At 45.6% G+C, this 16395-nt stretch overlaps 4 protein-coding genes across 12 annotated transcripts in view; 2 read left to right on the top strand and 2 right to left on the bottom strand.

Annotated features, from left to right (window-relative positions):
- Nucleotides 1-1319, bottom strand: part of MEGF6 (multiple EGF like domains 6) — a 30326-nt gene extending 29007 nt beyond the window's left edge. For 2 of the 3 annotated variants that reach the window (XM_085509162.1, XM_085509163.1), the window contains exon 1: nt 937-1153. In XM_085509162.1, the coding sequence (XP_085365288.1) occupies nt 937-1016 (80 nt within the window). In that variant the 5' untranslated portion in view covers nt 1017-1153. Of the gene's footprint in view, nt 1-936 lie in introns of all 3 variants that reach the window. The other variant, XM_085509160.1, reaches the window with a different exon arrangement.
- A 719-nt stretch (nt 1320-2038) lies between these two features.
- TPRG1L (tumor protein p63 regulated 1 like) lies at nt 2039-4621 on the top strand. The gene is made up of 5 exons (XM_015882589.3): nt 2039-2284; nt 2366-2457; nt 2736-2912; nt 3180-3333; nt 3439-4621. Exons 1-5 carry the CDS (start codon nt 2081-2083, stop codon nt 3631-3633), a joined length of 822 nt encoding a protein of 273 aa, XP_015738075.2. The 5' UTR covers nt 2039-2080; the 3' UTR covers nt 3634-4621.
- A 218-nt stretch (nt 4622-4839) lies between these two features.
- On the bottom strand, nt 4840-14708 carry WRAP73 (WD repeat containing, antisense to TP73). 5 transcript variants are annotated; one of them, XM_015882567.3, is made up of 12 exons: nt 14561-14708; nt 13995-14147; nt 13325-13441; nt 9159-9231; nt 8670-8767; nt 8201-8287; nt 7614-7748; nt 7438-7515; nt 6686-6791; nt 6228-6353; nt 5583-5774; nt 4840-5288 (listed from the first exon to the last, which is right to left on the bottom strand). In XM_015882567.3, exons 1-12 carry the CDS (start codon nt 14627-14629, stop codon nt 5179-5181), a joined length of 1344 nt encoding a protein of 447 aa, XP_015738053.1. In that variant the 5' UTR covers nt 14630-14708; the 3' UTR covers nt 4840-5178. The 5 variants fall into 5 exon arrangements, 3 of the variants coding, with proteins under 3 accessions (XP_015738053.1, XP_015738052.1, XP_085365314.1); XM_015882566.3 differs by having other exon boundaries at nt 8670-8773; XR_014931871.1 differs by lacking the exon at nt 6686-6791.
- Nucleotides 13438-16395, top strand: part of TP73 (tumor protein p73) — a 28524-nt gene continuing 25566 nt past the window's right edge. For 2 of the 3 annotated variants that reach the window (XM_032448788.2, XM_085509184.1), the window contains exon 1: nt 14728-15762. Coding sequence is in view for 1 of the 3 variants with exons in the window: in XM_015882547.3 (XP_015738033.1) it covers nt 13588-13619 (32 nt within the window). In the remaining 2 variants the exon portion in view is untranslated. Of the gene's footprint in view, nt 13620-14727; nt 15763-16395 lie in introns of those variants that run through there. The other variant, XM_015882547.3, reaches the window with a different exon arrangement.

Consider the following 16395-nt stretch of genomic DNA (forward strand, 5'->3'; position numbering starts at 1 on the left):
CAGCAATGGGCAGTACATCTGATCTTCCCCCCCCCCATCCAACTGCTATGGGGCTCCTTCAAGCCATGCAATGGGGCTGAGGGTTCCCTCCTCTCTTTGGATGGATCCAGAGCACAAATAAACACAAGCCGTGCTTTTTGCCCCTGCTGTGCACGCACAAACATCAGCACGGGGATGGAACTTTTGAAGCTTCATTGGCAGAACATGAAAACTGCTCCAGCACAGCAAAAAGGAGACAAACAACAACAAATATCTGGCGCGGCCACTGCAAATATTTATCCCGGCTCGCTCTGCCTGTTTGGTTCTGTCTGCACGTCTCTGCAAATAGAGCTAAGCGAGGGTGAACCATTGCTCCCCACAAAGGGAACCCTCAGCATCCTTCTGTGCCAGTCAGCAGATGGAGGCACAGCAGAGAGATGCAAAAGCAGATCCCAGTTTCTCTATAAGCTGTCAGCAAATCCTGGAGGGGAGAACTGTGCTGTGGGGTTTACAGCGCCACAACTAAAGGCTGAGGGGACAGCAAAGCACTCTTAAAAGACACAGTTTGCTCCCTTATTGCCACAATACAGATCTAATCCCAGCAGTAATTACAGCCATTACACGACAGGAAGAATTCCTACACTTAAGACTGAAAAGCTGCCTCTGGCCAAAGATGCTTTGTTGGCATTATTGCTGCTATTCCACACCGGCTTGCAACTGCTTGGTAGGGCCAAAAAGCAAGAGGGGGGCAGGAAGAGCTTGTGGATATTAAAGCTGGGCTTCTGCACTCCAAGGAAGTTTTCCAAAGCAGCCAAATGATTAACAGCAATCTGTGATGCTTAACTGGAAAGGAAGGGCTGCCCTGCCCCTGGAATGACAGCAAAGGGGGGGAAAGAAAGAAGCAATGGGAAGCAGCCCCCAACCCCAGCACAGCACCAGGTTCTCTCTGCTACTCACATGCGGGGCTGCAGCTCAGTACCAGCAGCAAGGGAAGAGATCCACAGTGCAAGGACGAGCGCCAGCATGGGAGCCTCCATGGCAGCACCTTAATGCTGGGGGTCACCAATGGAGCACATCCACCCCCCCGGCTGCTTCCTCAGCTCAGTGCAGTCCATGGGAAACTATCACAGCATGTGATGGGTGGGAGCCAACAGCAAACCTGGCTTCTGCTGCTGCAGGGACATACAGTGACTTCTCCTCTTGGCAGCTGCTTATTGACACGGTGTGAACATGTGGGGGTTCACAGAGCCGGGTCCTGTCCTGCTGTGCAACCCCATATGGTTGGGGGGGGGGGGCTGAGCTGCTTCCCCCCAGGTCAGCTCACACTCAATGTTTGCTCCTTTCTCTCAGTCCTAATGGGCAGAAATCCCTCCCACAGCTGTGCCCGGCCCCACCAGAGGAGGGGGCAGAGCTGCAGAACAGCAGCAGAAATAACCACGGTGCTTTTTTTGTTTTATCCCTAAGAAACAGTTTTGATGCAGGACTCAAAGTCAGCTCCTGGACACCCCTTTCCAACACACCCGGAGGGACCTCATTGAGGTTTGGTGTCCCTATGAACTGTAACAGAAAACAATCCATCCCTCTGCCCGAGGAGACCCTGTAAAGGTGGGGAGGAACCACAGTGCAAAAGGAGCAGATCTGGAGGAGCTGGGGAATAGGATGGCAACGCTGCCGACCTTCCCCTAGCACAGTCCTTGTCTTATAGGGAAAAGCAGACCCGGAGGAGGTGATGGGGGTTTGCTGGAGCTGAGCAACATGGAATCATCAATAAGACCTGTAATACCATCAGCTCCATTCTCAGCGGAGCCGGGGCAGCAGAGAGGATACGAACGGGTAGAGGACGGGCCATAAGGAACCACAGCTGCGCCCGATGGCAGCCACGAGAGCCCGTCGGTTGGGCACGAGGCTCTGGCTGCAAAGCGGACCCTGCAAAGCGGTTGGACGCCCAACCCGGCCCCGTCCGCCCCCTCGAGCCCCGCAGCTCCCCCCCCTCCCCGCTCCTCCTCTCTCGGTGCGGGGCGGTGCACCGCAGCCCCTCCCGCTGCCCGCCCCGGAAGGCGGCGGAGCTCCGTTCATTGCAGCCCGGCCCCATCGAACCGCGATGCTGCAGCTCCGAGACCCGGAGGAGGGCGGCCCGGAGGACGAGGAGGAGGCGGTGGCTGCTGGGGGGGGGGCGGCGGCGCTGCTGGTCCCGGGGAGCCCCGAGCCGCCTTATTCCGCCGCCCCCCCGCGGCAGAAGCTGCGGCCGCTGAACGTGCGCACCGCGAGCCGAGCCGGCCGCCTTAAGGAGTACTTCGTGTTCCGGGTAGGGCCCGGCCCGGTTCGACGCGTTCCGGACCCGTTTTACCCCGCTCACCTCTCGCTTTTCCCCCCCCTCCCCCCGCAGCCCGGCACCATCGAGCAGGCGGTCAGCGAGATCCGAGCCGTCGTGATGCCCACGGAGGATGGAGACGTGGAGAGCGTGTGGCTGCTCACAGAGTGAGTACCGGGCAGCCACAGCTGGAGCGGGGCTGAACTGACCTGACCTCCCCTGCGCGCACAGATGCTGTTAATTATTTACTAACAAGGCTGAGAGCCCCTATGTTTCCTATGTTGTACCATTCCTGAGCTGGGATGTTCAACCTCTTCTCAGGCCTCACGGTGCAAAGTGAAGGCTATGATGGGAAATAGAGCAGTATCCATCGCAGCCCTTCTATCAGATAAGCTCTTACCTGTTTCTATGCAGCTAAAGCTCCATTTTCTGTTTCCCAAACCAGAATCGACCACTGGAACAACGAGAAGGAGCGCCTGGTGCTCATCACCGACCGGTCCCTTCTGATCTGCAAGTACGACTTTGTGGGCCTGCAGTGCCAGCACGTCACCAGGATCGCGCTCAACGCCATCGACACCATCTCTGTAGGAGAGTTTGAGTTCCCACCTAAATCTCTCAACAAGTAAGTTGATGCAGCCCCAGCGCAGCTCTCAGTGCACACAGCTGGTGTTAGCAGCCTCTGCACTGGGATGGACCATAAGAACTCTTCCTATTGCTGCTGTTGACCAGCTTTGTATACAGCAATTCAGACTCCATCAGCTGATAAAGGAGCTTGCTGTCTTGCATGGATTAGCTACAAACTCATGCTGCAGCTACCAGCTTTAAGGAGTTCTTTTTCAGACCTCTAATGGAAACCATCCCATATTAACCCTGCTGTCTTCAACACCAGGAGAGAAGGAGTCGGTATCCGCATCCAGTGGGACAAGAAGAGCCGTGCGTCCTTCATCAGCAGATGGAACCCGTGGTCCACCAGTGTCCCATATGCCACCTTCACTGAGCACCCGATGGCAGACGCTGATGAGAAGGTTGCATCCCTCTGCCTGGTAAGGGAATGGGAGGGCTGACCCCTTTTAGCAACTCTTTCCCTGTGAAACAACAGGGAAAACATCATAGTGATTAATTATTATTATTATTATTTAATCTTGCAGTTGGAAAACTTTAAGACTCAGCTCATCCAGGCTGTGAAGAAAGCTCACAAGGAATGGCCATTACCAGGGAGGGCCAATGGTGTCCTGGTGCTGGAGCGGCCTCTTCTGATCGAGACTTACGTGGGATTGATGTCCTTCATCAACAACGAGGCCAAGCTCGGCTACTCCATGACAAGAGGCAAAATTGGCTTTTAAAATGCAGAGCATTTGGTCTTTTTAAAGGGAAAGTGATTTTATGTTAGGCTCCTGTATGGCAAAGCAAGGACATTGCAGGAAGGAAAGGGGTGGTTGCAGGAGGCCCTGGTTGTTATGGAGAGAACACACAAAGCAGACACACATGCCTGTATGTTATAGCTAACTAACAGCTCTTACACAGGCCCAGCAAGCAGTGCTGTTTCCTCTTCCATTTCTAACTACGCATTCTTCCCTGTATATCTGTGCAATCAGTATCTGCTGCAAGCACCATGTCCAAGGTACCATGCCATAGGGCAGTTGTACCTCTGAATCATGTGGTGTGCTTGGGATTGATTTGTATTGCTTCAAGAGGTTTCAGTGTCTCCCAGTTACAGTGATCTTAGCATACAGATGACTGACTGACAGGGCTTTCATTAGCACAAGAGCCAGCAAATTTTGTTACAGCTGTACTGCTACATCTGCTCAGAAGCAGGGTATGTGGGTTATTGCTTTGTCAGCAGGCACATGGCTGAATATACATTGGCTTTTTGGTAAAAGTAGCTCCTTCTCTCAACTGAACCTGACTCGCCATTTCGTACCCCCTTCTGCTGCAGCCATAAAGACTGTCTCGAGAGAGTATTGCCAAAAGCATTGCAAACGTTTGCCTTCAGAGCTGTTATTTGTAGGAATGGTTTTATAACAGTAACCCTATTTGTATTCATAGCCATTTCCTTAAATCCACTCTAGTTCAGAGCAGCAGCGTGGAACCTCCTACCAGGGACAGAGCTTTGAGCAGTGTATGTCAATCCTGACTTATACATTCTTACACTTAACCTCATACAAACCTCCAGTACTGAATCTCAGAAGCAGGGGGGAGATGCTGTAACCAGAAGTGCTCATGAGGTTACTGTAACAAGCTTCATCATTATCTGTGCTCTTCTATACACGTGGTTTTATGGGAATATTCATCTGCGCAGCTACGATGCTGAATAAATTCTGTGCTGCAGAAGCTTTTCTGAGCTCAAATTGTGTTTCTGAAACTTACACAAAGCTGAAATAACAGTGGAATGCAACAAGCTGCACTCACCTCTCAAGGCCTTTTCTAAGGTTATCTGCTTCATTGTTGCCTTTCAATAACATTAAACATCCCCAACTTATTCTTCATTCATTCTGCAGAGCCTGAAGCTGATATTAATAGCATTTTTTTTTAGTTAGAATCATACTAAGTTTGTAATATCAAAATATTTATTGGAAATTATCAAATTTAAATAATATCTATACATTATGTACATTCAGCTACAATGTTAGGAAAAAAAAAAACAAACCACTCCACAGTTGCCAGAATCTGTTGAATGACATCAAAACTGAAGGCTCCTTAAAATCCAGCCTTTGTTTTCCCACACTTGAGATGCAACATCATTCAGATTCACTCACAGCACTTTATGGACTGGAGTTGGATTGTGCTCCTTCAAATAAATAACTTACAAACTGAAACGCTTCAGGTTGGGGTTTGACCCCTTTCCTCATTCTTCCTCAGATCCGTGAGCATTTTAATGCGACCGACAGTTATTTCACTTCTTCTCTTTCTAAGTAACACACACAAAAGTTATCCTTACTCAGAAGCACCATGGAATCTCCACTAGGATGCCAGCAGAGAGAAACAATCTGGAAGTCACCTGCAGAAACAGCAAGAAGCATCTCCTTATTCCAAGCAACTTTTCCTAGGTAAGCCACATGCACTGCAAAAAATACCCCCCCACACAGCTCTAAAACAGGGATTTTACATCTACTTTAGCAGAAACAGTACAATTGAGACCATATAATCTGCAATCTTCTGAAGGATGGAAAGGCCTGTCTTTGAGAAGCTGTAAGCCACAGCTTAAACATTAACTTAATTTGGCACAAGCACTATTATAAGTGGAAATAAAAAGCTGATGATGGCTTGCAGAGGACATTGTAGAAAGCTTTACCTTCTGTTGGAACTTGTACTGTCACACATCCAGCTGGGGACCATAGGTAGACTTTGCTATTCCCTGTACATACAGCAAGTCGAGGTTGTCGTGGATCCCATTGGAAGGACTGGATGGCACACAGCTGCTCTAACACTACAGACAGTTTCAGTTTTTGAATGTCCCAGATCCACACAGCATTAGGAATGTTATCTGAAAGTAAAGAAGAAATCATTTGAATACCTGAAGGAAAAAACAGGCCTCGTGGCCTCTTTAGAAGTACTCAGTTTGTCTTCCTCCACTGTTTCTTACTGAACTATTCACAGTTGTGCTGCTGTTAATGGGCTCTACTTCTGAAGCACAACTTTTGCATCCAGACATAAACAGCCCTCAGGCCTGTCAAAGGGAAAACCTGAGTGTTAATCCCACGACCATCTGTGTTAATCAGAAGCCCCACAACAACAGGCTGTGAAGAACTCTGCCTTCCAAGAGACACATGCTGGAAGTGGAGCAGGAAGGAGCTGGGCACTTCATTTTCCAATACAGTGGCTTCAAATGTGGAGAAATTAAAGAGCAGGTTACTGTTATTAAATATAAAGCCAAACCCAGGGTAATGCACATAGAACAAAAAGGTTTCTCCTTTAACAGAGGACAGAAGGAACTTACCATTTTTGGTTGCCAGGAAACAGTTATCTGGACTGAATGCCAGCATCCCAATCCCCATTTTGGGATTAGCCCTATCAGCAACAGGTTTGATGTACTGGAAAGAGACTGGTATCTGGGAAACGTCATCTGGAATTGAGAATAGAAGGATTTTACTGAGCAAGCCTGAATGGACAAAGCATTCAATTCTAGCTGTTAAAAACAAAGAGAAGCATTTTATTCTTCTCTTTCTTATTCTTATTCTTTTATTCAACCCACTCATCTTCAACATGCCTTCAGAGCACAGACAGCATCCTCTCCAGCAGGGTCCTTACTGCCCTGGAGCTCTTCAGTTAACTCAGGAGAATTGAGCAGAGCACCCAGAGGATCCATTCCAACATCAGCATTCACATAACATTTATTTATAGAAAGACTTCAAGATGGCAAGCTCAAGTGTCTTACTTTACTAAACCTTGGCTTACATTTACTTTGTGTGCTGAAGACAGAACTAGCCAATGCTCTTGTCGGAGGGAAAGAAAATCTCTCTGTTTCAACAGATGGGGATTTCTCCACTTCTTTATACACAATCTACAAAGAAATAAGTGACAGCTCTAAGAAGGGCCTAGAAGAGTTTGAGCTTGGGCTATTAATAAATCATTCTCATCCCACTAACTCAAGTGATTTACACCATATTTTCAGGTGTATTACATCTCAGCACCCCCAAGTTATCAGTGAAGGAGAGAGGCTTCAAGCAGGCAAATACTGAATCCTGCATCCTCATTGAATTGTTTGCATATTGGAGCCACGATCAAGAAAACTCTTCCAGCAGATAAATGAACCTTGAAGTCCATGAAGAATGAGTCCAACTCATTCAATATTCCTAAAGCCTACATCTGGCAGTGCAATAAATGGAATAACGGAAACATAGAATGCCAACTGGAATTCCTGTCTGCATAGTAGAGACTAGCAGAGTTACTTCCATTTGTCTTCATTACATGTTCTAAACTTCACAGGAAAGAAAGGCCATTTCTCAATTAAGAGAAGTTCTGCTGAGGTGCAATCAATGGATCATTGATCCAAATCTGTAAGCAATCAGCACCTACAGTGAAATACACTGGCATGTATGTGAGTCTAGAAGGGGGAAAAATAGAAAAGCTTCCAGGATGAAATGGATTTATTAACATCTTTGGAAACAAACAGCCACACAAAAGTGCTGATAACGATTCATACTTACAGTCTTTGCATTAGTAACAGTTGCTGGGTGTTCAAACTCTGTGATCTTTTTCCAAGTTACATGGTTCAAGATACGCACCTAATTCAAGAAGATATTGCAAGACAGAGTGGTTATGACACGAATCTGCAAATGATTTAGATAGGTTAGGTTTATTTTTCCTCTTCTCTATTTCTTACCTTTTCATCATAGCTGCCAATTGCCAAAAATTGACTGCTGGGACTCCAGGCAATGGACTTTATGCCTAATGACCATTCATAAGCCTGATACGTGGACAGCAGACTGCCATCAAGGGAGTACAGCAATAGTTTGTACTGAAACAAATTGATTAATTGCCCATAAATCCACAGCCATCAGAAAACACTTTGCACAAAAGATAACATTGACATATTCCTAACAAACATTTTAGTCACTACTTAAATTCTCATGCAATATCAAGTAACACTGAAGAAACATCTTAGAGAACAATTATTTCCTCATTTATCTGAATAGCAGCTTCCACAGTGTTTACAATTAAAACTACAAATATATTTTTATATAAGCTAGATGTTAATAAGCTTTTTTATTGTCATTAAGGGCCTACATAAGTTTGACACATACTTGTTAGGAAGCTCATTACCTACACAGGTGTAATATTCTGACATGTTTCCTTGGAGTTCAGCTTATATTTGCTTGCAAAATAACACATTTTATTTTAGTTACGGCTTCATACACGGCAGCTTTAAAGAAAACAACTTAAACTCTAAACTCATCTTTCTCCTCCTACCTCAAGACATGTATCCCACACTGCCAGAACGCAGCCATTGGGAGCCCACTCAATCCCAAACAGATCTTGAGTTTCAGTGTCAAAATGCTGTCCCCAGAAAGAGAAAAATGTCATTTGAAGCATTACACTAACAAATATTACATGCAGTCCTCACTTCACCCTTCCAAATGCTACCATAAACATAAGTCTTTCATAAGCCAGCATAGAAGTGTACAGTTTAAGAACTATTCCTTAGTGATAATAGCTTATATGAGGGGTTGTTGTTTTTTTTTCTTTACACATAGTATATACAGCTTCCTGAACAGAATCCCTCTGCTATGGAATGATGCTACAGGCCAGCAAAGGAGTTAGGCTAAAAAACACACTGGCAAGTCTAAAACCAGAGTAGCAAAGTGATGGTGTTTAAAGCAGTGTGCAGCTGATGCTTGTAGCCTATACAGAAGCAGAGGAAAGCAGAGACACATCTTACCCTCAGCAGCTGCCAGTTACTGCACACAAAGAGGCTGACGAAGTCTTTGCAGTCACGTCTTTCTGCTACTGCCATATAGCGGCCATCCTTGGTGAAAGCTATTCCTTCCAGAGGGACAGAAAGGTAAGTACGAGAACAAGGCAAAACCAATAACAAGACAGATGAAACAGTTAATTTTGTGTAGCTGCACACAGCTACTGGTATCCCATCAACTCCCAAGTGTCAGCCCCCATCCTGATGATGAGTAGGCACTCTGGATTTGTGCTTCTCATCACCAACACTTCCAGCTTTACACCTTACAGGACCCATGAGAGAGGGAGCACAACAGAAAGACATGCAGAACAGGCACACAAAGAGGTGAGAGTTCAGTGCAAGGGCTGAGAACTCAGATCCTAGGACAGCACTCGCAGCATGTGGCACCTAGTTACCCATCATGGTGAAACATCCCTGTGTTCAATCCCATTCCTGTGGGAAACTGGTGACACTTACCCTGCTGACAAGCTTTGGGATACTTGATGTAAGACACAGATTTGGTACATAAGGACCACACAGTTATCCGCAGCTGTTAAGAGAGAGAAAGACAAAGTATTTGCTTATTTTTGTATATTAAAAAAAGGTTAGTACATAACCCTCCCCCAAAACCTAGCTCATAATGCAAAGTACTATCAGTGTACGGTTTAATTAAGTTTTGCAGTTATTCTGCATAGCACAAAGCTGTAAGAAAATCTGGAAGGAATTCATATTACAGACAAGCAAAAGCAAAGCATTAAACACCATATCTGTGGTATTTCTGGAGACTTGTGTACCCCCAGAACATGAAAACTGCAAAGAAGGCAGTCAGCTGCAAAACAAGCCCCTCCACAGCTCGTCAAGGTCACAGCCTGCATTCTGGAAGCTCTGTGTTGCCATCTGCAGATTATTCAATTAAAAACAAATACTTACTCTCCCTTAGCAACGGCAGCCACACCAGACATATGTGCATTAATCAGTATGTCATGTGAACCTTTGCATTTATATCTGGAGCAAGGAATGTTTCCGGGGTATGTTTTTCATCCCATGTTTTCCTATGTTTTTATTGCACCAAGGTAAGAGATTCTAGATAAGACGCAGGTAAAACTATTGTTGCTATTAAGATCCGTGGACATAAAAACCATCTTTCCCAAGACTTCTGAATGACACAATTAGTTCTGACTCACTACATAAGTAAAACTTTAGCACCATCTACCATTCAATCACCCACCTGCATCCAATGCAGATCAATTACCAGCAGCGGTGGGTAAAAGTTTCTGCTGCTCTTTTGCTCGTGTTTGGCCTCAATTCACATTTTCCTTTCTCTGAAGCAATTGGTACAATTCAGAAGTGAGAAATGACCCCAAGGAAGCATCTTGTGTTTGTTCTGTTAACACTGGAGCCTGTGCCCTGCAGCAGAACTCAGAGACTTTTTATTGCTGACATGAATCATGCTTTCCATGTCATTAATTGACATTGTATTCCAACCAAGCTACACATTCCTAATGCTGCCTCTCTATAGCAATGTGAGGAACAGAAGCAAAAGAGCATCACTGTTCTCTTCACTAATTTTAATATATATTTAAGAAACTTATGAGACTTGAAGAGATCACACAAAACAGCTGTTTTAAAATGCAACAGGAAAGAGCAGTGACCACATCAAATCCCAGCCTTCTTATGTCCAAAGATTAAAAAAGCACAATTGGACCACTGTTTAATGCAGCCTTTATTATCTCTTCCTTTATTTAACAGCTATGAAATTACAGCTAGACATCTATAGTACCACCTTAAAGTTTAAGGGATCCCAATGGAATCTGCAAGATGAACACCATTAATCAAGTTTTATCACTGCAACTGCTCACTTCCGGACATACAAAAATACAGCATTGTTAGCCTGCTCTTCATGCAAGATTTACTTTAAAAATACCAACACAATGCCTACTCACATTCTTCTACAGCAACTGCAATAGTGATATGCTGCTTGCTCCTATTAATTGCAGTGTTAAATGTACTCGCTGCTGTTCTTCCCTTGACCAAAACAAGCAGCACACACAATGTACATTCTACAGCCACTTAATACGAGCTTAGCAGCTGCAAGCTTTGAATGCTGAGGTCTGGATTGTAATTTTTCCTGACAAAGGCATCCAAGTTCACACTTGTGTTACCACTTGGCCCCAGTCAACTCACCTGGCCTGCTGCATGTCATACACCACCACCCCACACCATATAGGCTGGCTCCAAGTGTCAGAGAAGGCAAAACCTTATTGCTGGGGTGCTCAGGAAGAGGGGAATCTCTCAGTGAGAAGCAGCACAGGGCACACAGGGCTCTTACTGTTACCTCTGCCTTACCTGAGGCTCATCATCAACTAAGTTAGAGACCACATGGAAGTTCTGCTATAACTTTATTGCAGCCTCCTGTCCAAGTCACACAACCTAAAAACTCTGGGACTGGTATTAGAAACTCACAAAAGCAAATGCTCACGGCAAGCATTTCTTACTGCCCATTCTGAGGGTACTTTTTCTTTACTATACGTTGCTAGAGAAACTGGAGTTGTCAAACCCAAATCCTAACAATAATGGTGGCTGAGAAGTTTTCAGCTGTTGTTTTGCAGTGGAAAAAAAAAAAAAACCCAAACCAAAAGCAGCAGCATTTTTAAAATAGCCTAAAAACAGCTGAGAAAAAAAAAAAAGCATTTAGATGGTAACGTGATAAACAGTCTCCAGTGCTGGGTTCAGGACTACGTCCAATGTTGACAGCTATAGGCAGGTGTGAGACTGGTGATTTTCAATAGATAAAAACACACTTTTAAACAACCTGGCATCTCAAATGACTGTCAACTTTTGTCCCAGACTTGACTGGGTCACAAAGCCTCCTTACATAGCAGTGTCTGTCAGCACCGGATTTCAGAAGATTATTCAGAGTGCATTCCTCGACAGAAAGCATTTTTCAACCAACGTGGCCATTTCCAGTTACTAAGGATTAGCTCCAATATACACAGAAACACACACATTTCTTTCTCCTACTATAGCTCTAAGGAAGCTTCTTAATGCTTCAGTACTAAAGTGGAACTAGAGAAAGTACAATACACAAGATCTCAAAGAATAGGTCTTAAGAGAGACACTCCAGAACTACCCTGATGATCTCCAGCCATCCATCACAAAGCTTCTAAGTCTGGAATAAGTTCCATTTGCTTTCTCTGTATCTTTTACCTGCAGCTCTTGTTTAAACTCTACATGTCTGTGATGTAAAAACGTAAAGATGTCATTAAAATTGGCCATTGAATATGTTCTCTGTTGTACTAGTAAGCATAGACTGCTAGAAATAAATTAGTATAACCATATGCTTAAAGAAGTCTCTAGTAGAAATTAAAGCAACTTGCAAGCTTACAAAGGAGCTCATATGTTAACTTGAAGAATTACAAGCACGAGTAATTAGTTGGTGCTGTATGAAAACATCAAGCTACCAAAGCCAAACTGCACCAGTTGACAGGGAACCATAAGCCCCCCAGGCAATCCCTGAAGTTCATAACACACCAATATTAAGTATCTTGAGTTTCTGTCCCAAGCACTGCTAACGCCTGTCTCACCAGACTATGGATTTAGCACGCTATAGAGTAAACACAACTCAGACACCGGCATAACCCAGGCAGCTGTCTGACAAAGCTAATTTAGCAACCTGTTTACAGCTGGAAAGAAAACTTATCCCAACACAGATGCCAACTTGGCAAAGGCTTAATGAAATTCTCTAAGGTCAAACCGAGTTCTGTTGGGAGGTAATAAATACTTGCTAGTCCACCCCCACATGAATGTGCCATAAGAAACTCATTTGTAGCACATAGCACCAGCCTTCAGTTTGGGTTACGGGGACAACAACACTCCTGCCTGACTGTCAGGCATGTCTTCACTGACTTAAGAGTTGTAGCTCTGGATTCACATTTACTTTAATCACTATCAAGGTGATTTAATCACTCCACAAAATCCACAGTCTAAAAAGTTGAGGGGAAGTGGAAGGAGGTCACTTGGCAGGCAGAAAATCTCTACCCTTGAGAGCATCAGTACTTACACTAACTCCAGTATACACACACACAGATGATAAACCGCCACCTGTATCCCATTGATTGATACTTGGATGGAAAAAGGGAAATCTTGCAGTGTAATATCCAAACTCAGGACAACAATGCATCATTTAAAAGCCAACTAGTCCGGAAAAAGTCAGATATATTAAACAAATGTTTCTCACATGTGGTTCCCAGCTATTTTCTGGCCATTCATTGTACTGAACTACATCAATCATCAGCTAAAAAGGTGGAGAGTCAGACTTCCACGTGCCTTCCAACATGTCCTCAGTGTACAGCACACACAGACTGATCTGGACTCTATGCTGCCTTCATACATCAAAGTTATTCCTACGCTTAAGCACACTATCAGCATAAGTTAAGAGTTTGTTTTTTATCTTATCAAACCCTAAAGAATAAAATGTGAACAGAGTAACATCTGAACTGGAACTAATGCAGGTTACATCTGGGAATACAGGGAAACTGCTCTTTACCACCACTACAGCTTTAAGAGCTTCAGGTTATTTTAAGAGGCAAAGGGCAGACAGTAACATCTGATACCACGGAGAGTAATTGTGACTTCACACTTACATGAAACTCCGTCGTATTGAGAATGTGACGACCATCCGGACTCCAACATGAAGCCACCAATCCTGCTGAGCCTTCATCTATCTTACAGTGCCAGTCTGGCTGCTCCAAGGACCAGACCTACAGCGGGAAGGGAGGAAAACAAGCAGGCAGAGCAGCAACCAAACAGCTCATCACAACCTCTCCTTGCAAGAATACGAATCAGCTGAGGAAAAGCTCCTGCACCATTGATCAGAGAGGGCAAGAAACCTCTGAAAGCTGCGGCCATGAAGGACTGGCGCTGGATTCCACTACAAAAGTAAGCCTCAAAACTCTGTGTGTTAATACAAATTGTCAAGTAAGCTTTTCTTCTTTAACATATATAATGAATATATCCAGCAATTGAAAAAAAAATCACACTTTATTTGGTAAGCTTGCATGTATTTGTTTCCGTGTGAAATAAGGAACACCTGAGATACTTCCTAACTTTGGTTTAAATTAGTTTAATGCGTATTTTCATTCTAAGTTTGTTTCGAAACTCAGAGGTAGATCATAGCTTTGTAAGTCACAGCATGCTGCATTACCACAGACCATCCATTACCAATAACTCCCCATTACTTTAGCAAAAGCATAAGTAATGGGGAGTGTTGTTTGTAGTCAGTCACACGCAATAAGACTCTGCTTCAGTCCTTACCTGAACAATCCCTCGCTTGTACATGGCACACAGTATAAAAAGAGAATCCGACGACCATTCAATGTACTGAATCTGGTCCAGGCAGGTGTAGAGATGGAGGATCTGGAGGGTGTTCACATCCCGGATGATCAGCCTGTACTGCACACATGAAGCCTGAGCACAAGCAGGAACACAGCGGGGTTAGTGCATCAGCTCTGGACATAAGAACTCAATGTGCTGCCATACAACACCCCACTGCCCACTTACAGGGCAGCATTCCCCTATTTACACCTAGAAAGGCTTCACACGAGTTACACTCTAACATAAATCATGGTAAAAACAGTTAAGCCAGTAGGGGGGTCTAGAGTCATTTAAAAGCCGGACTCGTTAGTTCTAGACACCACTAACACACAGCTCCTCATCCCATAAGAAACCTATTAATATTAAGATACCATTAACTAACATTATTAGGCCACCACCTCATTAACATTAATAGGCCGCCCCCTCATAACGCCCGGCCCCACCTCAAGGCCCCGTCCCTCCCCACCTCCCACCCAGGCCCCGCCGCCGCCCATCCCCGCTCTCACCAAGCACTTCCCATCGGGTGAGAACCTGCCGAGCAGCCCAGACACCTTGAACAGCTCCGAAAAATCCATTTTATCCCCCAAAACCGAACCGGGAGCGGCCCCGTTTCAAACCGACCCGCACCTCAGGGCGGAAGCGGGAGGGAAGGGCGGGAACTTCCTGTGTAGTTCCTTTTGTCTAGTCGCGGTGGCGGGAAGTTCCCCGCGAGGGAGCTATTGTTATGTAAATGAGATGCATAATGAGAGCGGCTCGTTCCCGCGCAGATTCCGCGCCATGTAACCCGCCATACTCACTGTCCCCTCATTAACTTCAATCTAATTTGATTTAGCGACGTTGTGGGGCAGCACAGCGCGACCTGCTCCAGGGCACACTAATAGAAATGAAAGGCCTCGAGCTGTGGATGAGGAGCAGCAACACAGGGAGGGCTTAGAAATAAAGGATCCTAAAGTTTAACGAGAGAAAGAGCTGTGAGGGGGTCCCAGCCCCACAACCTGCTGCTCTGCCCCACTGTGTGAGGCTGATAAATAACCCCATGCTTGTGGATGTGCCCCCCAACATCGGGGTTTGCTATGGGGCTGCGTGTGGGAAGTACAGGCTGGAGCTGATGTTGGGCTTGTGGAAATAATCAGCAGAGTTGGGTGAGTGCAGGGAGAACTGTCAGCCACAGGTGGAGAAAAGCCACTGGATAGTGGATATAAGAAAGAATATTCCATCTTCTGACCCATAACGTGGGGATTTCAAGCGAGGCTCTCAGCCTTGCTGCCCTATGGGGACAGTCCCTGCTGTTCCCCAGGTGGGATGACTGGGCCTGGTGAGCAATGTGAGCACCCCAAACAACTCCAATCTTTATGGTGCAGAGCTTCCTTTGGAGCTGTGCTTTCAGTCTCCTTCCCACCCCGACAGCAGCTGTCTCCATAACCCTGCAGCTGCCCCAGAGTCATTTTGGGGCTGGTGACCGGCTTAATTCCCCTGCACGCTTGGCTGAGCTGTCCCCACCCCTTTGTAACTGCCTCGTATTCCAGGAAGGGAGTGCACAAGCCTTTGCCTCACTTTTCACATAGCTTTCAACAGCTCCAATGTCATTGCCTAGGAGACCGGGACGCTACTAGATTGTAGTGCAGTAAATAACAGATCCTCAATCCCAGGCCGCTCCTGTCTGTAGGAGACCTCCGGGGGAACCCAAAGTGCCCAGGAGCCAGAGCAGGTAGGAGAAAAAAGACAAAGGGAAACTCATTGTGGTTTGTGTGCGCGTGTTCCTCAGCACAGACCCTCTCCCAGCTGCTCTGTATTGCAGCTGGAAGATGATTTGTGGTCGCTTTTCTTTGTAGGATTGTTACTCGGGTTTAAATAATCTTGGATAGTTTGCTTCAAAGTGATGTAGGTCCAGAATGAAAGCACTTGTGGTGGAAAGAGCAGCCAAGCTTGGAATGGAAAAGCAGAGAAAAGGAGGAACACAGGCAGGATGCTGGGGCTGGTTGATTGCAGCCAGGCTTAGCAGGGTCATGGTGCCTGGTGCAGGGACAGCACCTATTTGTTGGCTTCACTATCCATCAGAGAGGATTTCAATCTATCCTGTTTTGTTGGTACCTCAGGTTCAATGTGTCCTGTTCACCCGGCAGTGCTGATGTTAGACACAGAGATCTGAGCGTGCTGCTGGAAAGCTCACTTACTTTTGGTCAGTTTTCTAAGCAGTGTTTTCCATGTGTGAATTTACTAATCAGAGGTGAGTTAGCAGGAGCACAGAGTGTTGTGACCTTGGGATGTGCCAAGTGTTTTGCTAATATTAACTTGTTTGCTGCAGACTGGATGAGCTGGATGGTTCCCAGTGTGCAGCTGA

The sequence above is a fragment of the Coturnix japonica genome, chromosome 9 (genome assembly GCF_054131305.1).
Source record: "Coturnix japonica strain WE chromosome 9, WE-NBRP24, whole genome shotgun sequence".
Taxonomy (NCBI): Eukaryota; Metazoa; Chordata; class Aves; order Galliformes; family Phasianidae; genus Coturnix; species Coturnix japonica.